Below are 26,008 nucleotides of genomic sequence, written 5' to 3'. Positions count from 1 at the left end.
TTCTTTCAGCAAGGGCTTTTCACACAGTCAGTGTAATTTAGCTACATTCAAAAATAGAGAGCCATAGTAACAAGCCTTCGTTTAAAAAAAAGGTGCATTTAAAACTAGAGCTATTCAAGGAAGAATGAAGTGTCTTCACATTAATTTGCAATCACAAGGACACGAGAAAAAGATGAATAGTCCTTGTCATTACTTTTTTTCCCTGTGAGCTAACTACTAAAACTGGCTTAGTTTTTAAAGAATTGAGGAAGAGATGAAAAAGAGGTCAAACTAAATGAAATCTTTACAGCTAACACACCAAAGAACAACTTAATTCTCAGAGCATCCATTAATAAACTCTTCTGGGTGCCTTATGTTGCTTGTGCAATAAATAAGCGTGTGGGTACTGAAGTATTTTAACAGATGTCAAGCCTCAAGCTAGATCTTAAAAAAAAATAAGTTAATAAAAGTTCACTATTACTCAGTGTGGGCATTCAACATTTATGACAATATACCGCAGAGTGGTAGATTATTTCATTGATTTCTATTTCTCCAAAGATGCTGTTTTTACTTCAAGTGTAATTGGTAACATAGACTTGAGTTCTACCTTTGCAAATGTTTCTATCAGAGGTCCTCCTCCCCTCCAGAAGCATTGAGAACTATAATTATGGTATTTCCACAGAAATTAATAATCTACAACAGAATGGAATACCACCACATGTTGATACTACTACTACTACTACTACTAAATAACTATTTAAAATGTATATTTTATGCTTTTCATTTAACCTAAATTAAGCCAACAGCATAGTGATATTAGTTTGAAAGAATCGGTGGCGGCATGCTATTAGTAAAACAAACAGAGCAGATTAATGCAGGGAATACAGTTCTCTGACATATCAATATTCTCTAAGAAACAAAATCCAAGGTGAAATTCAACCCTCGTTTATATGGCTGTATCTCTATTGAAATTAGCAATCCTATATTTTGCCAATCCATGTGTTGCTTTAATAGCATAGAAGCACTGAAAACACTGAATTCTTCTTTAGACCCATTTCTAAAATGACAGTGATCAATCTTTTATCAGGGACCTTAAGAAACAATTGTTGTTTTTTAAAGACCATGTTTGTATTTAGCCTAGAGATGGCAGTGCCTATATTCAGATATGATTCCTCCCACCCCTCAAGCCTTTTCCATATGCCTGATATCTCAAACACTATTTTTTCATAGCAATAGCTTATTTACTATATGTCAAAAATATGTGTGTGTGATCTTCTTCCTTGCTCATCCCCAGCATAGATTCACATCTACAATGACTGAGGATGCTATTTTATGCCTATCTTTAAAAATATAATAAATGTGCCACATTCATTTAGGTCTTTTAATTATCTAACCTCCAGAGCTCTCCTCCTCTTCCATTTAAAAGCTACCAGAAACTCGCCTATTCTGTGAATCATTCCAGTCTCTATGGGTATGTCTACACTACAGCGCTAATTTGAACTAACTTAGTTCGAATTAGTTAATTTGAACTAAGCTAATTCGAACTAACGCATCCAGACTAAAAAACTAGTTCGAATTAGCGTTTTGCTAATTCGAACTAGCATGTCCACACAGAGTGGACCCTGAACCGGGGTTAAGGATGGCCGGAAGCAGTGCCGGCAGGGCATCAGATGAGGACTTAGAGCATGGAGCTGCTGTCTCAGGCTAGCCGAGGGCTGTGCTTAAAGGGACCCGACCCCCACCCCGGACAGACAAATCTCAGGGGTGCCCCGCTTGCAAAGCAGTCCTGGCTTGGATTGCCCGGACTACCAACACTGGGCACATCACAGCACTCGGCCATCAGACCGGCTGCACTTGCCGCAGGCTGCCATCTGGGGTGAGGGGGCAATTGGGGGGCTGCAGGAGAGCTTCCATCCCCAGAAGCCCGCAGAGCCAGTCCAGTCCTCCCCATCGGGGGCTCATACCCCATTCCTCCCTCACCTCCTTTCACTTACCCTTCCCTAGCCCCCCTTCCTGATGTACAAAATAAAGGACAATTGTGTTCAAAAATAGAATCTCTCTTTATTGAACAAAACTGGGGGAGACTGGGAAAAGGAGGTGGGAGAGGGGAAGAGAGAGGGTGGGAGAGGGGAGGGCAACTACAATGATGAGGGGTTTGGAACAAGTCCCATATGAAGAGGCGCTAAACAGACTGGGACTTTTCAGCTTAGAAAAGAGGAGACTGAGGGGGGATAGGATAGAGGTCTATAAAAGTATGAGTGGGGTGGAGAGGGTGCATCAAGAAAAGTTCTTCATTAGTTCCCATAATAGAAGGACTAGAGGACACCAAAGGAAAGGAATGGGTAGCAGGCTTCAAACTAGTAACAGAAAGTTATTCTTCACAAAGCAAAGAGACAACCTGTGGAACTCCTTGCTGCAGGAGGCTGTGAAGGCTACAACTAGAACAGAGTTTAAAGAGAAGTGAAAACAAGTCATGGAGGTTGGGTCCATGGAGTGGTATTAGCCAGGGGGTAGGAGTGGTGTCCCTTCCCAAAGTTTGTGGAAGGCTGGAAAGGGATGGCACGAGACAAATGGCTTGGTCACTGTCTTCGGTCCATCCCCTCCAGGGTCCCTAGGGTTGGCCGCTGTCGGCAGACAGGCTACTGGGCTAGATGGACCTTTGGTCTGACCCAGTACGGCCATTGTAAGCTCAGGGTGAGGGGTCTCAGTGGACCACCTTGATTTTCATGCACATCTGCTCCTGGGTGGCCAGGCTGGCAGCTCTCCTGCCCTAGACGGCCACTTTCCTGTGCCTAGTGCGGAGGTCATGGACAAGGTCCATGATGTCCGCACTAGACCAGGCGGGTGCCCGCCTCTTGCGGTCCCGGGCAAGCTCCCGGGAGCTGCCAGCCTGGTCCTGGGAAAAGGGGGAGGGCTGTGTGGCATCGGGTGGCTGGCTCGAGCCGTGCCAGGTGCAGGGTCTGCTGGCTGGGTGCTGGCAGGCTTGCACCTGGCACGGGCATTGTAGCCAGCCCGTGCCCCTTTAAGGTGTCCGGGGCCGGGAGGGGGGCATACGAGTTTCCCTGGTGTTGGCCACAGTGGCCACCAGGGAAAGCTGGGGAGGGCTAGCCTCCCACTAGTTCGAATTAAGGGGCTACACACCCCTTAATTCGAACTAGTAAGTTCGAACTAGGCTTAGTCTTCGTAGAATGAGGTTTACCTAGTTCGAACTAAGTGCTCCGCTAGTTCGAATTAAGTTCGAACTAGCGGAGCGCTTATGTAGCGCCTATCAAAGTTAATTCGAACTAACGTCCGTTAGTTCAAATTAACTTTGTAGTGTAGACATACTCTATGATCTTCAGGCTGTAATTGCTATACAGCACTGCTTTGAGTTCTAATACACTGCACAGTATAGTACCCATTTGTAACTTTAGGGTCCGATGAATCCCAGGTCTACTGAAGTAAATGAAAATCACTCCTAGGCCAGAAGATCTTCAGGACAGGGATTCTGTTTATCTTCTATGACAGTGGCCAATTGTAAAGCAACCGTCCCCCGCCATGATACTACATAAATGATAACAATGTGAAAGTGAATATGGCTAGAAGCTAGAGCCAATCCTAACATTTTCGGATATACCATAACTCCGAATATAGGCTGTAGGAAGATTGCCTAGGAATCTGCAAGCTAATAGGGCAGTCTTGCAACAACACTGATAAAAGTGCCCTTGAAAATATATTGTCATCAATTCTGCTTCCTCAAACTGCCACCTTACCTCTCCCACTACAATGTGTGAGAACACATTCACAAAAGCACTCTATAATTGACACCTAGAGCTGCCTTTGTCAGCATTCTCCATAGTGGGCAATTAACTGGCTAGAACTGCCATCCAGTTGATCCTTTTTCAGATCAGCCTTGTAGCTCAGTGGCAGGGCAGCAAGAGGAAACCTGCCCTGCTGTTACCCTGTTCTATCAGCCTAGACACAGCTGTCAGCACTAAATTCATATTTAAAATAAAAAGCAAACCTAGTTAATTAGTTTAAGGTTCTTAATGAAAAGTCACATGCTACATTTTAAAAATGTTCATGTGCTCTGTATTGGGGTAGCTGATACAAAACCTACCTGATTATTCAATGACTGAGCCCAGCTATTCAGTGGGCCTGAGATGAGTAAGATATTTCCAGTTCAAAAGCTATAAAGGTGAGTATATATTAATTCAGCAATTAACAAATCAAGAGATGTAATACGGCACCTTTTCTTATACCAGCATAAGTACTAGTGAGTCCATTTCTCTTCTTTCGGTGGCGGTATAACCAGATGCTGAAAACCATTAGAATAATCCAACAGGCTGCACCAATGCCAGCAATGAAAGCTGGCTGCTTTACAACATCTGAAATCTGCTGGGCTAAGCTGACTTGGTCTTCCGGTGACACAGGATTTCCATGGGAATCTAAAAAGGTATCAAAAATCTCTGATTAATTTGGACGTGCAGTTGTAAGAAACAAATGTGCTATTATTCTTACTAAGTAATAATAATAATAATTCTAGACAGTGATTTAAAAATACTGAGGCCCAAATTTTCAAACATGGGCACCCACAGTTGTCCTTCTAAATCCATATTTAGGTACCCAAATAAAACTGGCCTGATTTTCAGAAGCGCTAAACAACCAGAGGTACTCACAGCCACCATGGGTGCCAGGGCAAGCTGGGCGGCCCTGCTCCCTGGTGCCAGAAGGGATGCCCAATGGCAGAGAGGGTGGGGTCAAGGGCACTCAGCCCCTAGTGTGGCCCACACTGCAGCACCCCCTCCTCCGCCCCAGAGCCATGCAGGGCATTGTTCTAGTTGTAATTAAAAGTGGATGAGTGTTCCGCTGCCACTGTAGTAGTGATGGCAGCCAGGATCTGTGGGCCCCTTGGAATCTCCGGGCACTGGGACAACTACCCCCTTTACCCAGCCCTCTCTCCCTCCATCCCCACCAGTGGCCCTGTAAACAGCTATTATCATTACTTATTATTTGTACTGTTGAAGCAACCACCAGACTTGGACATGGATCACGAGCCCATTGTGTTAAGTGCTTTACAAACACAGCATGGTCTCTGCCCTCAACTTCCTTTGACTTCAGCATGATTGCTGATGCTTAACACTTCTGAAAATGAGGCCTCTTTTACCTAGGTGACTAATATGGAGCTAAAAACTGAATTCAAGTTTTTAGTCTATATTTTTTTAATCTTTTCTTCATCATATTATTTCAAATTACATTTAAAAATAAAAGCCAATAGAAACCATGAATGTGTTGGAAATGTCTGTTCCCACGATTCCACAAAAGCTTAGAAAAAAGTTACATGAGCACATACATACTTCCCCAGGAGTGAAAATTATAGAAGCATTACAAATTCAAAACAGATTTATATAAGGTGAATACTGAAGACATGTTTTTTAAATTCATCAGTTTCTGACAGGCGACTTGAGTCTCACATTACACAGTCTCTTTTTTTTCCTCGCAGTCTTATTTTGAACTCAATCCATGAAGACTGAAAATTCAAGACTAGTTAAAGAAGTGAGTGAGTAAAGTAACTGATTCTACCAACTTAGCATAGCCGGACAAGCTAGTCCTTAAAATTATAGATATGAAAAAGCAAGGAGGACTATTGGAAAGGGATATTAAATATGTCAAGAAAAGGAACAATGCAATAGACATAAGCAAATAGGTCTTTCCTACTACTTGAAAAAGCAGAGGACCCGTCATCAGCTACTCAAATTTAGAAATCAGAATGGAAAAAAAGAACAGTTGAAAATGCTTTCATTTATTGTTAAATATATGAGTTGTAATTTTTAATATACAGGATATTTACTATTTTAACCAAAACTTTTGGTTTCTTTCCACATATTGTGGAAAATTTTTCTTTCCACATATTGTGTCTGTAAATACTTTCTATAACACTGTTTCAGACTATCTTACTCAACACTATCCTACAACTGCACAGAGGTTACTCAAAATTAAGACACTTTGTACATTTTTATCATCCAAGTACATTGATTTTTAGCAGTAAGGAGTGCTCTCTGCAAATCTGTGAGCTGAGTGATCTGTATAATTGATTCTTAAATTGAGGGCCAGATTCTGAAACCATCCTTCACAATGAAGGATACCTTATATCAGTCACATGGTGTAATAAACTAACTTTTTGAGCAGTCATGTTAATTTCAAAGAGTCAAGGATTTAGGTACTATTCAGTGTAAGAGAGCAGAATCTGGTCCTGCGATTGGTACTTTTAAAAGAGAAATATTTTGTTTGTTCAGGTGGCCTTATCAAATGCAGTTAATTCACATCAGCGAGGAAATGAAAGCCAGGTTACTTAAAACCCCCCAGCATAAATGCTCTAAGCACTGTCAGATGAACTCAATCATAACACGTTCTCCCCCCTCCCACCGAAATAAATATAAATATAAGAAAAAGAGAAAATGACACTACCAATTATAGGGAAAACAAACCATATTGTAGCAAAACAATTGCTCTGGGAAAGGGATACGTTTATAAATGGGGAATGGTTAAATTATTAGTATTTTTTTTTACTTGGCTTTTTTTCCACAGAATTTCAGCTTTCATGCTACATGGCATCCAGGGTAAATTCATATTTTCACAAGAAAACACTGTCTTTGACTGTTTGTTGACTGGAAGTTGTATTTCATGTAACAAGCCCTTTTATCTTCTGTGATCCTAAGAGCACTCAGACACTGAAAGTTCACCAGCCAGACCTATTCTTTTCTTACTAATACACCCTTTGTGTCTGCTACATTTATAGATTTCATGGTTATTTGTGCAAGGTTAAATTGGGTAGCTTCAAATTTTATGGAGATAGCAAAGTGAGGTTCCACACAAGTGCCAGATGGGTTTAACTGTAAAAAGTGTACTGTGACTAATGAATTAAAATTGCCACTCTATCTCTCTCATTTTTTGTCTCAAAACAGCTGAAAACTGTGATATCACTCTAATTTCAAAACAACTAAATTTGCTATTTTTACAATGGTGGTATCATTTGAAAAAAATGTTTTATTTGACAAAAAAGGGAATTTTAATTGAAAACACTGTTCATCTATTGTTCTTCATACGTTACCTTTTTGATGTTTAAATATTTCTCTTTCATACTTTTAAAGAAATATTTATAATAAGGAAAAAAGTCACCTAATACCTCACAACCCCCCTCCAAACAGAGAACACTACAACATAGAATCAATAACATTTACGCAGCCCTAAGACAGCAGTGGGCAAAGGGGCCTCCAAGGCTGGATACGACCCACCAAGCCAGAGGAGTCCTTGGCTGTTCTGCTGTTCCCCCACCCTTAGGCCAATCAAGATTTTTATATATATATATATATATATATATATATATATATATATATATATATATATATATATATATATATATATAAATGGCTTTGTGCAGCCATAGCAGTTTACACATGTACATATTATCTATCTATCTATCTATCTATCTATCTATCTATCTATCTATCTATCTATCTATCTATCTATCTATCTATCTATCTATCTATCTATCTAAGATAAGCTCATAGTGACCTCTGTGTATATGTTGCCAACACTTTCCATTATAAAAGATTCTTGTAACCTTTTGATTTAGAAGCTCTATCACTTTATTGTAGCCTTTGAAATCAGGCAGGGAGAAAGCCCTGGAGCTAGAAAAATGCATTTTCTTTGCTCCATGAAATTCCATTTAGGTTTAGCTGAGACAAACTATTGAAAATCACCATATTACTACCCTTGTCTCTGGCTCATCCAGGTAAATGTTGGCAGTATGAGAACATAATAAAGAAATGTGAACATTCTAAGACCCGGCTCACACTTCTGCCATAGCTGCAAGAGCATACCGCACTAAGAATACCTAGGAGCTGCTGGAGAAGACTGTCTATACCACGCTCTGGAACTGGCATATTTCCTAGTCCCAAAATGCCTTTCCCCACTGTCCGTTGATGTAATTAGATCTGTTCTTCAAGTACCAGCAATCTGTGCTGCTGTGTAGAAGGTTTAGGGTTTAAACACTGATGATATAAGATGCACGGTTGTTACAGCTGTAACAAACAGAACTGGTTTCTATCTTTCTCCTTTTCAAAATGGACTACATCTTGAGCCTCTCTAATCTGGCGCTCTCTGGTTCAGCAATCCGCGGTCTGGCATGATTTGAGTTAGTCAGATGACCATGTCAAAAGTTAGGCCAGAATCACAGTACAATTAGGTATTGTTTATTGTACTGGACTTCTGCATCATTCAGTGTACAAGATAGTTGGTCAAAGAGAAGCGCGTATTAAGGTTGCACAGACAACCATTAATCTGACATTTCCTATGTTATGAAAGCTTGAATTTGCAATAACTCCACACAGCCCATGTACACACACAGAAACGCATATTGTGTGAATATCATTTTATTGTTTGCATCTAGCCTTTGAAATCAGAAAATTCTTTGGTCAGAAATCATCAATTTATGAATATTTTCTTTTGCGTTCTTTCTAGTTATATACAGTGTCATAAATGTAAAAGTGACACTTTTAGGCTACAAATATGAACTATACTGCATATGAGAGGAGCGCATCAGCCATGCACAGCCTGACTGACTTCCATAGGTCATTGAATCGGCAAAACAGGCCACCTTGGATAGGCTACTGCAGGCCTATATTAATTATATTATATTATATTATATTATATTATATTATATTATATTATATTATATTATATTATATTATATTATATTATATTATATTATATTATATTATATTATATTATATTATATTATATTATATTATATTATGAAGGTTACTTGTAGAGGCTGACAAAATAATATCATTAAAGGCATCCTAATTAGTTCACAAATCACATCTCTTAATGTGGGTGATTAGAGAAATGAAAGTGCAATAAGCTTTTTTTATATTTTGTACATCTGAGACATTCAGTTGTTGGATAAAGCACTTAACATTTGTAATCATTTCATAGAAATCTCTTAAGAAATAAATTCATAAAATGCATTCACTAAGGTTAATATGTTTACGAATAATATTAACTGCATCTGAGATGCCTCATGCAAATTGCACATTGGACAGAACGTGCTGTAATCAGCAAACCAATAGAGTGTCAAAATGTCATAGCTGCCATCCATTGAACACCATCATTGCACAGAAACTATGGTGGAGCTCAGAATTAGAGGGATTAATGGTTCCCTGGGGTAATGTTCTGTAGCCTGGAATGGGTGCAGTTTACTGTTACTCCCTTGCCTTGCCAAAGGTCCACATACTAATTTCTTGGCATGAGATAGCATTCAGAACACTGCAAGATCTGCATAGTTCTAATGCAACTGTGCAGGAAGGGGAGGAGGTGTGGTATGGGTAGGCTTAGTTAAATCTGAAGGGGGAAGCTTTAGGGCTAATCACAATCTATCCCTAAATTTTTAATCAAGAATTATATAGGTTAAGATCTAAATATGATTTAAATGTGAGAGACAATCCAAAAATGTAAATGAATACACAAATAATACATTGTATCTGATATACACACAGGGAATGTGTAATCAGTTTAATAAAGGCAGCAGCATACTAATTCAGAAATCGACAAAGCAAAGGATTTAAATTGCTTGGCTCTAAGAAGGAAATAGAGATTTGTCAATGCAGTTCATCTTGCATATAAATGCAAGAACTTGCAATTGCCCCAAACATTATATGAACTGCATCCTCTCCCACTGCCTCATGTAGTCCCCTTTCCCCAAAAGGGGGAAAATGTTCTCTTCCGCTAAATGAATGTGTTAGTGATGAAAGGCGCTCGATGGCATCAGCAAGTTAAGTTTTATAATCTCAGAACAGCTAGTGGAAAGCAATGGTGCTATCTATCCCACACTGCTTCACTCCTTCTCTGGAAGCACATCCTAGAATCATGAATGAGATTCTATGGTGAGCCTCTAAGAGGCACAAGCACACAACTCAGAGCAAGGCAAGGCAGTTTTAAGCCACTTTACCACTCACACAACTATGAGATGCTCTGGCTCAGGAATCTCCTTGATGTAACTTAGGTAGTCTTAGGGGCCTGTTTGAGTTATGGAAGCCCCTCCGGGATGCCCTAAGCAACACAGCACTGCTCAGAATCTACATAGTGTGGTCCCCACATGTTCTTTCTGCTCCCAGAGTTTAAAAAGGGGTTCTCAGAAGAGAGCCCACTAGCTGTCTTACACTGCGTCTGTGCTATGGGCATCCTTCCAAATATAGTTACAAGGCTGTTAAAGCCCTTTACATTGCTCCAATCTTTTGACTTGGTGTATAGCTGCAGAAGTGGGGCTGCAAATTTCAGCACAGATTATACCTGATCCTGCATGGGTACAAAAAGAAGACAGGGAGCTGTATGTCCTCAGGTAATAGAAAAATCTTTGCTTTAGGGAATACAAAGTTTGCTTGAGGACAGTACTCAAAAGAGTGCTAACCTTCCCCAAAGGAGGCAAACGAGAAGGAGATTTTGTGACACTTTCTTCAACACCAGCCAGCACAACTTGTTAAGACATGCGCAACTGTTGTGTGCTCTTAAAGGTCATACGTACCAAGGGATTCTCTGGTCAATACTTCTTCAGCATCCCCAAAGGCAATGTGTTTACTAGGGATGTTAGATATTGTGTAATAGAACAGTCGAGTAACCACAAGAATTCATATTGGTTACTTGACAGGTCTATAGTCCCCAAGGGCGGGGCCACTCCCGGGGATCCCTCTATACCCACCGTGCTGCTGCCTCTGTATCAGAGGCAGCAGCATGAGAAGACAGGCAGGAGCTAGTCCACGAGGGGAGCCAGTTTAAAAAACAGCTCCCCGCACAGACCAGCTGCCTGCTTCCTCACACAGCTGCCTCTGATACATCAGCCATTATATAGCAAATATTTGAAAAAGGTTGTTACAGCAGCGTCTTTAGAATCCAGTTCCAGTACATATCCAAAACCACAAATACCAATCTCATTATTTTAAAACTCGAACAACACTCTGCGATGTGCCTGACGTGTAAATATTTCTGGATCGATAAAAGGCAAAATAAACAAAGCACCAAATTTATAGTCAGATTTACCAGAAGCTTACCTAATTGAATAAACTGTGGCTCACTTTTCACTCCAGGGCCTGCCCCAGTACTTGCTGCTACTTCCACACTGTATCGAACACCAGGAACTAAGGAGGGGATAACTACAGAAAAGGTGGAACCATCCACTGTCCTGTTTATGTGGTATCTGCTTTCATTGCCAAGGCACCAAACCTGTAGGTAAAGCACACAGCACATATGGGTGTCAAAAGTTAAAGTTAAAAGGTGGTTGCATGACAGGATACAGTCCTTCCTGCTTGATAAAGGGGACTGAAGTAGATTATTGCTGTTATTTGTATTTCTGTAGCACCTATCAGCTATAGTTGCAGGCTAGGATCCTATTGCACTAGGTGCTATATAAACACAGAAGAAAAAGATGGCTCCTGCCCCCAAAGTGTGTACAGTGTAAGATAACTTGATAGGCCCCTTCTAGCCCCCTGACATATCAATCCAGGACATAAGCACTAATAAAGACAATAAGCATTTGGCTGCAACCTACAAATAATGAAAAAGAAAAAGCACCATCAATCATTCAGTCTGACTAAAACAAGGAAATTCAATGTGATAGTATTTGTAACTCCCTTTTGGTTTTGTTCAAAGACACGTCTGGGGAAATTTGTATTCTCATTAATTCATACTTTCCTCTGGGGACAGGTATTCGTGCTGGAAACAACAAAAGTTATAGTAAACCAAACAGGGATTGAATGTACGGCAGGGGAGCCACTTAATGAATTTTGATCACAGACCAGTTCCACCCCTGGAAGGGGAGGGGCCTGCAGTGGAAGGGGTGGGGCTAGGGACTAGCCCCAGAGTTGTCTGGGCCTGGAGGCTTTGAATTAAAAAAAAAAACCACAGCAAAGAGCTTGCGGCTCTCTGCCCCACTAATGCGTTGGCTGGCAGCTGTCTGGGGTTGCTACAGCTATTTAAAGAGCTTGTGGCACCGGTCCCTGCTGGGGCAGCACTGTGACTGTTCGCCATGAGCCATTTACATAGGATCTTGCTGCCTGAGTCGCCACCGGGAAATTTGGTGGCACGGGCAGCAGGATATAAACACGAATAGGTCAGATGCAGTCTGCATGCTGGATCAAAGTGTCAGGTGGGCTGGATCTGGTCCCTGGACCTCATCTTGCTCAGCCCTGGTGTAGGGGCTGGTGCAGTGACAAGCCATCTTTAACTAAGAGTTGGGTCACAATAGTTTAATGAGAATGTGGTAGGGTGGAAGCCATGGGGCTCAGATTCAGTCTGGAGAAGATTTGGGTAATATTGGATCGTTAGGGCAAAGCAACCAGATAAGATGGGGAGATAATTTTGTCTCCTCTGACTCAAGAGGCTTGTCCACAATTTGTGGGCAACTGAGGAAGCTTGATGGACTGACAGTTGCAAACAGGAGGTAGCGCCTACCATTAGAATACCTAGTTTTTCAATCAAGGAGATTACGATCATTATTTTTACAATCTGAACTTGCAGCTATCTTTGTCACCTCCAAAGCAAGCTATTGTAATGAGCCCGGCATGCAGCTACCCTTTCAATCTACCCGGAAATCAAAAATAGTGCAGAATTCAGCAACTTGTTTCTTATGAGGTTAAGTCCTTCTAGGGACACATGACATCAGTACTTTTTGATTCACACTGGCTACCAATTAAATACAATTTAGATTCTGGTCTTCATAAAGCTTAAGTAGCCTAAAATCTCATTATCTGAAAGATGGTGTTATTCTTGTGCATTTGAGATCAGCAGAGCTGCCTGAACTGGAATCCCATTCATAAGGGAGAAGGGATTAACTTTCTAAAAGGAGGGCACTCCTCAGATTTGGAACACAGCAACATTTCTCATACATTGGCCATGTGGGCATGATGCAAGGCATTTCTTCACCTTAGATGTAAGATTCACAGCATTCTTGTGAGGAATAGCAAAGAATCGGAAGATACATTCAGCTGCTGGATTACTACGTATGATTACTGTGGGAAGATAGGGGGTCAATGGAGTAATTCATTTTAATAAATGGAATTGTGAAATGTGTCCAGGAATGCTCAGAGCATAAGACAGGCACTCATTTTTTTTACAAAGGAGTACTAAATAAATGATATCATTGATTAAATACTAGACAATGATCAATAAAATGTACAGAAAAGCTAGAGAATGATCTTATTAAAATGGTCCTGGTGCATGTTTTAGAAAGCTATTGGTAAGTGAATATAGGAATTTAGAAAGGGAACAGTTATGCGCCCTTCACAAGAGTAGTTGCAGCCCCTTGTGCCACAAGACACACACACAATCTATATCTTAATTAGCAGGAAGGAAGTAACACTAATGAACCAAAACTATTCTAGGCAATGAATAGTTATGGTATAAATTTTATTTCTGCTTAATTTCTCACAATCTTCATATTATAATGATCCATTATATTTAATATATAGGGAAGTTTGAACAGATAAAAGATGCCTTTTAAGGAACCAAAAAGGGAAACCACTCCTAAATAGCTGCACCATAGAAGAAGAAAATGAAAAGCCCTATAAGCAGCCCTGTAATTTTATGCCAGAGATGTGATAGAATCACCACCTTGCATAAGCTGGGGGTTGTTCAAAGGATGGTTTGTATCTTAGAGCAATGGTTTGGGAGGAGGTGGAGAGGTAAAACTGCTGGAAAGGAGGCCACCATGGTGTCTGATTCATCACCCAGGAATGAGGGGGTTTAAAAGTGTGTGCTGGGAACCTCCCCTCTTATTCACGGAGTGGGATCTGCCATGAACATGAGGCTGTGGATCTGCAGGCACAATATTGTCTTTAGTGCTCAGAAGCATGCATCCAAATTGTCTGAGGGCTCTCATCTTGGATTTGGTGGTCAAGCAGTACTCATGTTACTCATGTTATGGGATCAAGTGATATCTCTGCTGTATGGGCCCATCAGTGGCCACTAGATATATTGGGAGAATATTACTTGGCAACACATAAAGGGGTGGAACTAATGTTCCAGATAAAGAGGGACCTGGATCCTAGAAATATTTGTTGTCTGTAGGCTGTAGCTGTGTCATTCCTTCTATTGCAATACATAAATACATTCAAATTTGTTTCATTCTAAAACTTAATATGTAACGTCTCAGACAGCTGAGATTATCATTATTTCAAAAAAAATTAAAAGCTTGTTGAGAAAAATGCTAAAATAACTATTAATTCCTTTCTGTATACAAGAGAAGGGAATTGAATTTCAGGATTCTTTCTGGGCTATTTGTTCCTAACACTGCATAAGGACTTTTGTTTTTTAAACAGAAAATATAATAATCATTAAGCCTGTTTTCTACCTATAGGAAAATTTATCCATCAATCTACATTAAAAAAATGGCAATACTAAACAAACACAAGACTACTCACTGTTATGAAATATACCAATGCACCATCCTCTGCTGAATAGGTACTAAGAGTTGCCCACTTACAGCTCAGTGCAAACTATTGTCCCCAGATGCTAGCAGTTATACTGTATAGCATATTCCATTCTGAAATGTGAATTTCTTCTCTTTTACTGTTTTGTCCTTACAACCCTAACCTTCTTTTAATGCAGTTCTGGTGGGTGAATAATTCCATCTCTTTAGTTCAAGGTCTAACTGCCTTTAAATAAAACTTCCTTTGTGAATATTTTTTCAATTACATCTGAAACTAAGCCATAAAATGATTTTGTATCAGTCAATCAAGTTCTGAAAGGCATTTTATTATTTTAAATTGACCATGAAGCTAAGTGATCTCCACTCTTTTTTCTTTCCTACAGGGAAAAAGAAATGAGTGGAATGAGTTTTGATGCTTAAGAATAAATGCCTTCACTATGGCATTTTATCTTTTTTTTTTTTTTTTAAGGCTAAGGCATTCTGATTTAAATATCTCTTTCAACAACGCCAATTTGCTGCAGACTAGAGCAAACCTACCTGCCACTATTGGCTAACAGCCTTGAAATTCATGCTAGACATTTACAATGTCTCAGCCGTGCTTAGGCAATTTTAACTTCATTTCTTCTTTTCTGTAATTTAGTCTCAATTTATATTGCTCTAAGATACGAACACTATTTTACTATAGAGGCCTTAAATGATAAAAACTATATTCTGAACTCTATGTCAAAATATATATAACAAAATGTAGAAAGCAAAGATGGATTTGTGAAAAAAACAAAGAATATTGATATAGATATATTTAAATTTACACTAACACTTAATATTGAATGGCTTTCTATCTTTTTAAGTCTCATGCTAATAAAATAGTACAATTTATTAAAAATAGTATATAATAAGTTATGTCTAAGACACTGAAATTATTAAACTAATTTATTTCCTTAAACGTGCTCTGTTGATCACAAAATGGTACTTAAACAGGCACATTTCTCTTTGTTTGTGTACATATTTCACATAACAAAGACAAGAAGTTGCTTATTTAATGATGAATTTTAACTTTTTCTTTAGTTTCCTCCTCTACTATCTTCCCATTAGAATTAGTACATGGTTTTAATTGCTTTTGCACATGTAAAGATGCCCCAGATTAGATAGAATACCTAAATACATGGTACTATACAAAATATAAAGAGAAATATTTTTTGATCCCACATGCTTCGATTTTTACCAGTAGATGGAGCCAAGTATCCACAAACAACTTGCTAATCAACAGCATGCCAATACTTTGCAGAGAACAAGAAATCTGTATGTTACCTTATATTCTTGGACCATTCCATTCTGGGTATCCTCAGGGGGCGGCTGCCAGGTAACCACAATTGCAGTCCCATTCCCATCATTCTTCATTACTGAAACACTTTGAGGTGGAGCACTAGGAGCTGTTTGTGGGAAGAAGCAGATGGTTAATTTGTTGTTGTGTTTGACAAATGTTGCCAAAAGCTTTTTAAAAAGCTGTAGCTGGTTACTGATATATAAAATGGCCCATTCTGAACTGCACAAATGTAATAATAATTTCTTGTTTTACCATTAAGGATGTTTCTGTCAAGGTAAATTGACAGGAGAGAATGTGGCCTAGTGATGTGATCTTCATTTCCCCGGATAGATCTGCCATAAACTCAATTGGGCTATGTCTACATTGCATCCCTCTTTTGCAAAAGCCTATAGAAATAAAGCATGGATTAGCATATTGCCATCCTTCACATGCATCATTAATTAGGGGCCGTTTTTGCTCAGAAGGCTTTTGCACGAAAAGGAGCCATCTAAACAGCTCTGTTTTGCGCAAAAATCCTGTCTTGTGCAAGAGCCGTTCTCTTCCCCATTTTTTCATTAATTATTAAATGAAGCATGGCAATATGCTAATCCATGCTTCATTTGCATAGGCTTTTGCACAAGAGGGATGCAATGTAGACATAGCCTTGGTAAACTTAAGCCAAAACTTAGATCAAAATGTTTACAAGATTCTACAAATTTCTGATGTCTAAACTTATTAGTAATCACAATAAGCATATGCTAACTGAATAGTCGAGTAATGACTCTATTAGTTGCTTCCCCCTCCTCCCTTGCCGCCTCTATCAGAGAGAGGCAGAAAGGCAGGGGGCAGCAGGAGCTGGTGCTCTTGTCTCTGCTGGGGGGGCGGGCAGGTATGCAGCAGGAAAATGGCACGAGTGGGGACTGAAGCAGTCCCTGCTCGCACCAGTTCCCACGGTGGTGCTTCAGCCTTTGAAACGTACAAGAGCGGCGAGCAGTCCAGGCTCATTCTGATTGCTGCACCTCTGAATTTTAAATACAGTGAGAGCCTGGCAGCTCTGACTACATTTGAAATGCAGAGTTGCAACGTAGGTGGTTCCTGGAGCTGGCACAACCCAGCTCGAGCCAGCTCATGAAGCTACTCCTGCTGTAACTCTGCACAGCAGTCCTATCGACTAATCATACAGTCAATACAAATTGTATCGACTATACATCAAGCCTGATAACCACATTTTAACATCCTTAGCATAAACTAGACAATGTAGGTTCTTACTTCTGGAACTTCTCAGTGCCCGAATTAACGTCATATAGAGCTTTTAGTGCTCATCATTGAAAAATCAGGCCCTTGGTGTGTCAAGTTGGACACTCTAAATGTAGGCACCAGAAATAGTGGATGTTTTAAAAAAATGTTATTTGATTTCCCTGAGCTTCAGTTTCTCCTTTTTTATAAAGTAAAATAAGCTATGTACTACATAAACTCCAATTATTTGTTAGGTCACATCAATGATAAGGGTTTTTTTTTGGCCCATTAAAGACATCCTAAGATGTTCTGGGCTCAGGTTTTCATTTGATACTGTTTTAGAAGCTTAGAGGGAATGCTGGGAGGGTCATCTAAAGAACTAGTGCAGCCAATGTGTATGGTGCAGGTCTAGGCCCCATCAATGTCCTGATATGTCTACTCTGAGGCATTACCCATTGCCATTCTGATTATTTTTGTCCTGGAGGTAAAAATGCTCTAGTAAGGAAAATGGCTTTGTGAACCCTTTCCTCTTTCTAGCACATGCACAGAAGAGAATGCATGCTTTAGTCCACTGATTTGTTGCTCTTTCTCTAACATATTTTCATTCTGTACCAGTGATGGATCCAGCTATTCAAGCCCTCTAAAAATGTTGTTTCCATTCCTTCAGCTACAATACTTTGATGATTTCTATGGTATCTGCTATTTACTTTAGATAGTGATAAGTACGTGTTTGAATCTGACACAAGTCACTTGTGACCAGACCATGAACTCAGCCGGGAGGAGAACACATTGCACTGGAGATAAAAAGCACATTTCCCTTTTAAGTGCTGGAGGGGATTTCTGCACATGCCTCTCTCACACGCAAACTTTTGAATATTTACATCTGTACCACCAAAAAATCCACATAATGGGCAGTCTCCATTATTGACTGCTGTGTTTTCATACGGTATACATTTCAAACAAAATCAAATAATGAATTTATCCAAGAGAAACAGGCCACAATACTACTTCAAAAAGAAAGGTAAAGCTAGTCTTGCTACTACTTGCCTTCTTCTAGGGTTTTTGCAAATTTTACTTCACTGTCTGCTCCTTGAAACTCATTAAAAAAAGGTCGGGCTTTGATTTCATAGTTTACACCTTTCTTCAGCTCTGGAATGACAACGCTATTTTTGGTGGGTGTTCTTACTTCAAAAATTAACCATTCAGATTCGCTGTGGGATGCAGTTGTTGGTCTGTACAGAATTTTATATCCCTGAATATACTGGGATTGCTGGTCCACCTAGTATAGCAGTAGAAACACACATTAGTGAATGGCTATTGGACTCTTTGATAAATACAAACTGTAACATTCCCTGTGGTATTATGCAAAATATTAAGAACCATCCATTTGCGTTTCCTATAGTAAAAGTAAACAATGCTACTGAACCAGATAAAAACTCCTCATAGTCACAGCAAATTATAGGTCTGATTTGCAAATGTATTAATATAGTTATAGGCTAGTAGAACAGAATTGACATCAATGAAGGGATATAACTGGCTTAACAATAAGATGGATGGCCCACTATTCCGTGACATGAATAATCCAGATGTCCAAGCAGGCTCCAAGCAGAGCAGGGGTTTGACCAGGTGGATGTGATTACAGAATCAGGGCGTATACTTTAATTGTTCATCTGATGAATATAGAGATTAAACAAAGCAGCAGGTCAACCTTCCTGAGCAGTGGAATTCTCCCAGATAGCACAAAATAACCCTTGCTTCCTGTCTGATTCCTCCTGGACAAAGTGAATTTTAAAGGGCAGCCAACTGGCACTATCTACATTTCTGATGATTATGCTTGGCTCAAAGGCCAGAATAATCCAAGCACTTCCTCCATTCTCACTGACTCAGCAGGGAGCTACTTTGCTGTAGGACTGGTGCTGTTTTAAGCAGTCATCTACAGGGAAAATAAAAATCAACCTTTTTAATGGTAGAAGGTGGCTAATACAGGAGCAATAAATCTGCACTCAGTTGACTGGACTGTCATTTGCACTAACGTCACTTTATATCACATGGCAGTGTACAGAGGCCATTGTGTAAATAAGAATCAGGTTCAATATATTTGGGAATACTTCAGACAAGAGGTTATCTAATAGAATTGGTCTCTTGTGCAGCGTTCAGCATGTTTTGGTCCCTGGTTCTGACAGATGATTTGTGATATACAGGCAAATTCAAAAATAAAAATGTCTACTTAAAACATTCAGATTTGTCCCATTTAAACTATTTTATCTGGTGATACAACAAAACTGTTTGTGTGCAATGGCATACCCAAGTAATATGCTTTATTTTAAATAACTGAGTGATGAATGTCTGCTAGCTAAAACTGAGGTAATGCTTAGTCTTTGAAATTGTAGGGAAGCCAGAGACCACCCAAGAGACCAACAAAAATTGGCTGCTTGGAAATGGTTGTTCTGTAACTAAAGGTCACACAAAATTGTGTTTGGAAGCTTGGTGATGTTTTTAAGTGGTCAGTTAAAACAGGAGATTGCTTGCTGCAGGTGGTCCTTAGTGCAGGTTTCACTGTAATTACTGTGCATCAGTCAGACAGTTCCTCTACAGCTCCTGACAATATAAAAAGTTTTCCTTACAAAATTACACTATGGTAGCTACAGCATCTTCTGATCACTTCTTTATCATGCCTGTTAATATTTTGACTGGATCAGAAGGGAGCCCAAATGACACTTTAAAGCTCTATTCCTTTGGAATTAGTTTTCCCCATTGGGGAGGGTGGGTAGTTAGTTAGTTAGGGTATGTCTACACTACCCCGCTAGTTCGAACTAGCGGGGTAATGTATGCATACCGCACTTGCTAATGAAGCCCGGGATTTGAATTTCCCGGGCTTCATTAGCATAAGCGGGGAGCCGCCATTTTTAAATCCCCGCTGCTTCGAACCCCGTGTAGCGCGGCTACACGGGGCTCGAACTAGGTAGTTCGGACTAGGGTCCTATTCCGAACTACCGGTACTCCTCGTGAAACGAGGTGTACCGGTAGTTCGGAATAGGCACCCTAGTCCGAACTACCTAGTTCGAGCCCCGTGTAGCCGCGCTACACGGGGTTCGAAGCAGCGGGGATTTAAAAATGGCGGCTCCCCGCTTATGCTAATGAAGCCCGGGAAATTCAAATCCCGGGCTTCATTAGCAAGTGCGGTATGCATACATTACCCCGCTAGTTCGAACTAGCGGGGTAGTGTAGACATACCCACAGTTAGTTAGTTAGTTAGTTAGAAAGAAAGAAAGAAAGAAAGAAAGAAAGAAAGAATCTTTCTTTCTTTCTTTCTTTCTTTCTTTCTGTACGTCTAGACTACATGCCTCTGTCGCCAGAGGCATGTAGATTAGGCTACCAGACATAGGAAAATGAAGCGGCGATTTAAATAATCGCCGCTTCATTTAAATTTACATGGCTGCCGCGCTGAGCCGACAAACAGCTGATCAGCTGTTTGTCGGCTCAGCATGGCAGCCATGTAAATTTAAATGAAGCGGCGATTATTTAAATCGCCGCTTCATTTTCCTATGCCTGGTAGCCTAATCTACATGCCTCTGGCGACAGAGGCATGTAGCGGCGATTATTTAAATCGCCGCTTCATTTTCCTATGTCTGGTAGCCTAATCTACATGCCTCTGGCGACAGAGGCATGTAGTCTAGACGTACCCTTTCTTTCACCACCTAGTTTGCATATCTTTCCTTGGATAAACTTCCTTGCATTACACTCATCCTCTCTCTTTCTCTTTTATTTTTCCTTTCTCCTCATCTGTCCCCTTCATGCCACAATCTATTTCCCTGTATACTTTAATTTTTCTAAGTCCCCAACATTCTTATTCTCTCTTCTTGTCCCTCCCTTTGTATCTCTCTTCCTACCTTTACACCCTTGGTGGGACTCTTATAGTTTATTTTTCTTTTCTTGCCCTGTTTTTCCCCCTCTTTCACCATTACCTCCATACTTCTGACCTAACTGCTACCAACCAGTGAGAAGTTCAATAAAACAATCCCTGGCTGTTTCCCATTGTGTTTTCCTTCACCACATCATATACGTTCACTTCTAACCTGTTGTTTCTGTGCTGCGGAGGAAAGGTATGTATGTATATTTCCCAATATCTCATGGAGGGGGTGGATAGTCATGCCTGCATTATGGGGTCTATTTTATCTGGTATTCTGGTCTCCCCCCCCCGCAATTCTGGTTAATAGACTGAGAAGTTATTGTGTTATCTCAAATAGGATTTAGGGCCTGATGCACCTCTCACTGAATGCAATGGAATGGGTTTCATGAACATGAGTAGCCTTTGGATCAGCCCCTTTGCCCCCTGACAAAGGAACTGAGTACCTTTCATATGGCATAGTGCTCTCGGCAGAGTGAGAAAATAGTTTAGGTTATGGTTAAGAATGGCAATGTCAGGGAAGTGTACATAGTTCCAATACATGCAGAATGGTTTTCATGTACAACAGCAAATTACGTTCATAGCTTGTTCATATAGCTTAACTCCTCCATCAATATAATGGTATAGTATTGGATTTTTTTAAAAGTTCCCCTTCTCCCCGTCCAAAATATAGTTCCTATTTTATAAATGTTACTTACTGTCCAATGAACTTCAATTGAGGAAGAAGAAAGTATAGTAGGGTTGTGAAGATGCAGAACTACATCCCCAAGCTCTCTCTGGACCTGTTTGTGATCAACACCCTGGCTTGTAGGAGGAACATCTAAAATAGAGTAAGGACCCCTTCTTAAAAATGATCATAGTCTTCCAAATATGTAATTTGATTGACAAACAGGTCTATCTCACAGTACCCGCTAGAATAGCCCAAATGTGCAGGACAAAGAACTATGTGAAACTTTTTTTTCCACAGCAAATTGGCCAAAGGAACCCATTTGTTCCCAGTTCGAAACAAACTGCTTTGTTCAGTGGAAGTAATGTGGGGAGATGGGAGAAACGGGTGGGTGGGTGGGAAGCAGAGTAAAAAGAAAGAATAAGGTCAGGATAACAATAGTAAATTGCAGCAATAGTATCACCTCTCACCATGCAACTCTCTCTTTCCTGCAGGGAAGAGGAGAATCTCCTACAGCCTACTTCAAAAACCAAAAAAAAAAAAAAAAAGAACAACAGGAAACAATCAAGGAGGGACAGAAGCGTGATATGTCTAAAAATAAATTCAGTCACATGCTAGCAAGTGTTATGGTTGCATTTTAATTACCTATTAACTGTAGTATAGTAATCAAATGAGGAAAAATGAACCACTCTGATGCAAGGTCTTCCAATGACAGGAGACTTCATTGAGCAGGAGCAAAGCGCAGTTGCCATCTGGCTCCCTTAACACTTGTAAATCTAATACTGGTCTCTTATTGTTGAAAGGGCTGTTCATACATATGAAAAGAGGAATTTCATGTGATGTGTTCTATCATTTGAGCTGGTACCATGGGGTCAGGATGTTTTGCACGTACAGCTCTCAAAAAGCATGACGGGCTGAAAAGAAATGACTCTCTTTATATATAGACAGATTTGTAATGTGCTCATTGTCAATATATCTGAAGTGTATGTGTACCGTGGACAACACAGTATTGCATTATGATATTAATTTCATAATTCCTTCTTTTTGCCTCATTATACACAAGAACTATAATGGCAACAGAGCATGAAATGAAAAGTGCTGATATCTTTTTTTTTTTTTTTTTTTACCATCAGAGATATGTGTGTGCATGTCACATACATATCCCTCTATCGTACTATTCTCTGTGTCTAATCTTGTCTAGTGACCGGGCAAGGATTTGAGATACACAAGCATTCTTCTTTCTGAAACATTCAGCAGATTTTTTGACAATGTCAATATCTTCCTGTTCACAAGAATGGCCAGAGAAAAAGCCCAGAGGAAAGGTATATACGCATACCCACGACAGCAACAAAACCAGATACAAGTTTGTTGCAGGTGGATAGCCCATCTGAGGATTTAGAGTGGCAGAATATTAATGACTTCCCTATGGAAAATGCTTACATAAAAAAGAAGGGGATGCATGAAAAAGTGTAACTTTTGAGGGAATGGTTATATTCCAGTCCATTACACAGTGCATTTTTTACACAAATCACTGGCAATCAAATTAAGGAATTTCTATTTATCCATCTACATACGAAGTTATTGGCATCTGAACAAATTTTTTATCTAGAAACACATTTGAGACTATAAGAGTTATGCCAATTGGCAATTTGTCATATAGCTTCTCCAGCATATTCACAAGCGTGTGCGATTACTTCAAAACAAAATAATCAGTGTGTTGCCTATGTCAACCAGTGGGTGACAAATCATGAAGACTTATTAAAATAAACACACTACTGAGTAGCTAAACACTACCAAATGGTTCACCTATACATGCATCTTTTCCTCCTCATGATATTCTTGAAGACAGTAAAATCTCCAACCTGGATTTATGTAAATTTCTATCATTCTTTTGCTTGGAATTTAAGAGGAGAGTAATCTTAACAAGTAGCAGCCTAAAGAGAAGATGGCACAACAGATGAGTCACCCACAACATAATCTCTTTCTATATATAAAAATGTTTTTCCTGCCAGGTGACAGAATGATGTCATAATGCAGCAGATTGGCAAGTGTAGCAAGCTTGGGGTGCAGCCCACTAGTAAACTGTTAACAAACCTTGTCATTCATACCTCTGAACTACTCAGTACAGCTTATCTATTCTACGGCTTTGTCATTTAGACTTTCAACTTTCTAGAGCTAAGACTATCAATATTCTGCATCTGAACAGATCCAAGTAAACTGTTCAGACTTTACTAATATTAAAACAGCAATAGCCAAGTGAGGAAGAGGGGGATTGCCCCCTTTGAAATGTATTTAGCACAAGATCTCTAAAACAAATCACTCTCTATGACCAGAAGTCAACATTTTGGCCTATTTTTCTTGAGAAAAATTCATGCGAGACTGAGGTGATAGTGGGAGGAAGAGGTAAATGCTTCCAAGAAGTAGACACTTTTATAACATTTCCCATTATTGAGGACATATGCCTTCAGATTATTAATTTGGCATACAGACTTAATGTCATTTTGATCTCCTCAGTTCCACAGGAGACTCAAATAGTCAGGAAAAGAAAAACACCCACTTCCATCTTCAATTGACCAGATTATTTTTAGAGCTCTGCATGGATACAAAATTTGTATCCACATCCACAAAAATGAGCTACAGATATCTGAATCCACATGTTCAGGTACCTGCAGATATAAAGCGGATGTGGGGGGCGCTCAATCCTCTTTAATAGGCTAACCAGTTAAACAATGTTTTAATGATTAGCCAATTAATGGGATTTTACATCCTTAGCTCTAATCATTTTGCCTCATCTCATAAAGAGCACACTAGGCCACAATCATACATGCATGTGGGAGTTTCAGGCTTGATATAGCAACTCACATCTAAAACAGAAGTCATGAATCCTGAAAAACTTGAATTGGTGTAGAACACAGCAGCCTGCCTGCATAGCAATGCAGGTTGCTGTATCAATGTAACTCTAGTGAATTGCCCCCCAACATTGACATCCCGTAGAACACAGAAATCACTTAAAGGTCTCACTTGTTATTTACACTCTTCCATGTGATTAATCCTAGGTACCTGGGAGATCATCTCTTCTTCTGTGGCCATGATCTCCCATGATGGCTAAGTTCCACTGGAACAATGAAACTGTCAACCAGCAGGGGAAGCGTTTGGGTGCAGAGATGGAATGGGCTGAGTCCAATTTTGGAATTAATTCTCACAAGAGAACAATCAAAACCCAACCAATCTGAGCTGAACACAAAACTCATTTCTTTGACTTGGCTTTCCCTCAGGAACTTTTTCACAATGTGAATTATCTACACTGCAATCAGAGATGTGACTAGAGCACATGGAGCAGCATCAATTTAGATGCTCAAAAAACAGTACGGATTAAACCTCCTAAATCCGGGACACTTTGGTATGGTCACATCTCTGGTCTTTGTGGACCACAGATGTTACTGGACCAGAGAACCCAAGCACTGGGGAGTGTGAGCCAGCCAGGACCCCTGACTGAATGGGGCAGCAGGGAACCAATGAGTCCTGTCACCGGAGAGATCCGGCCAAGCAGGGCAGAAGTGGGATTGCAGTAGCTATGGAGCTCCATATCCGGAGAGTCCCAGCTAACATGCAGCACCCAAGTCTGAACCTGGAACCAGTGACAGGGAGAAGCAGCAGGCTGGGAGGCTGGTGGCAGGGGACCTCCTTTGATCCAATAAAGTCCCTCATTCGGTATGGGTTAGGTCCCAAGGGTGTTGGACCAGGTAGGGATAAACTGTAGAATCATAATAATGGCAGCTTGGTCTGTAACATGGGTTGAATAAAACTTACTGAAACCCTTCATATGCACTCCAGCAGTGAAGCCCATGCTGTTGCAGCTTCACAGCTACTATTTGAGCTAGTTGTATCAAAATTTGCTCAGGTTTGTCTTTGCATTCTGTAGTCACATCTCTGATTGCAGTGCAGATATACTCACAAACAGCAGTGCATGTGCCTAAGCGCGTGCACACACACACACACACACACACACACACACACACACACACATACTAATCAAACTAATTCTCCTGCAGGCTGGTAAGGAAGAAATTGAGAGTTTATCATTATTACATCTCTGAAATACTTGAAAAGCACTCATAATATGGTGATGAGGGAGAGAGAATTTTGCTTTTAGCATAAATGTCATACTGTGTTAGATTTATGAATATGCATTTTCTCAGGAGTGTTTTATAACATCTGATGGCCAAGGGGTAGTTTGCCTATGTGACAACTAGTATTGTGAGTTTAGAGGTAGATGGGCAATCAGATAAATAATTCCTCCTGTCTGTATTGGCTCAAAAGTTTTTCACATCTATATTATTTCCTCAATCTTTGGTTCTCATGAATTCAGCAAAGTTATTGAATTGGAAACACATGAATGCATAGTTCTGACTGCACAGTGCCTAAGTTCTGTGACACAACTTCATTTGTTTTCTG

At 40.1% G+C, this 26,008-nt stretch overlaps 1 protein-coding gene across 7 annotated transcripts in view; it reads right to left on the bottom strand.

Annotated features, from left to right (window-relative positions):
* Positions 1–26,008, bottom strand: part of ROBO1 (roundabout guidance receptor 1) — a 1,014,318-nt gene that overhangs the window by 59,706 nt on the left and 928,604 nt on the right. For all 7 annotated transcript variants that reach the window (XM_075909735.2, XM_089773438.1, XM_089773439.1 and 4 more), the window contains 5 exons: positions 21,585–21,706; positions 18,027–18,258; positions 15,749–15,870; positions 11,067–11,238; positions 4,209–4,406 (listed from right to left, as the gene is read on the bottom strand). In XM_075909735.2, the coding sequence (XP_075765850.1) occupies positions 4,209–4,406; positions 11,067–11,238; positions 15,749–15,870; positions 18,027–18,258; positions 21,585–21,706 (846 nt within the window). The remainder of the gene's footprint in view (positions 1–4,208; positions 4,407–11,066; positions 11,239–15,748; positions 15,871–18,026; positions 18,259–21,584; positions 21,707–26,008) is intronic.

Source organism: Pelodiscus sinensis, chromosome 1 (assembly GCF_052426305.1).
Source record: "Pelodiscus sinensis isolate ZL-2025 chromosome 1, ASM5242630v1, whole genome shotgun sequence".
NCBI lineage: Eukaryota > Metazoa > Chordata > Testudines > Trionychidae > Pelodiscus > Pelodiscus sinensis.
Note: the sequence above shows the minus strand (reverse complement) of the source record. Positions and strands in the feature narration are given on the sequence as shown.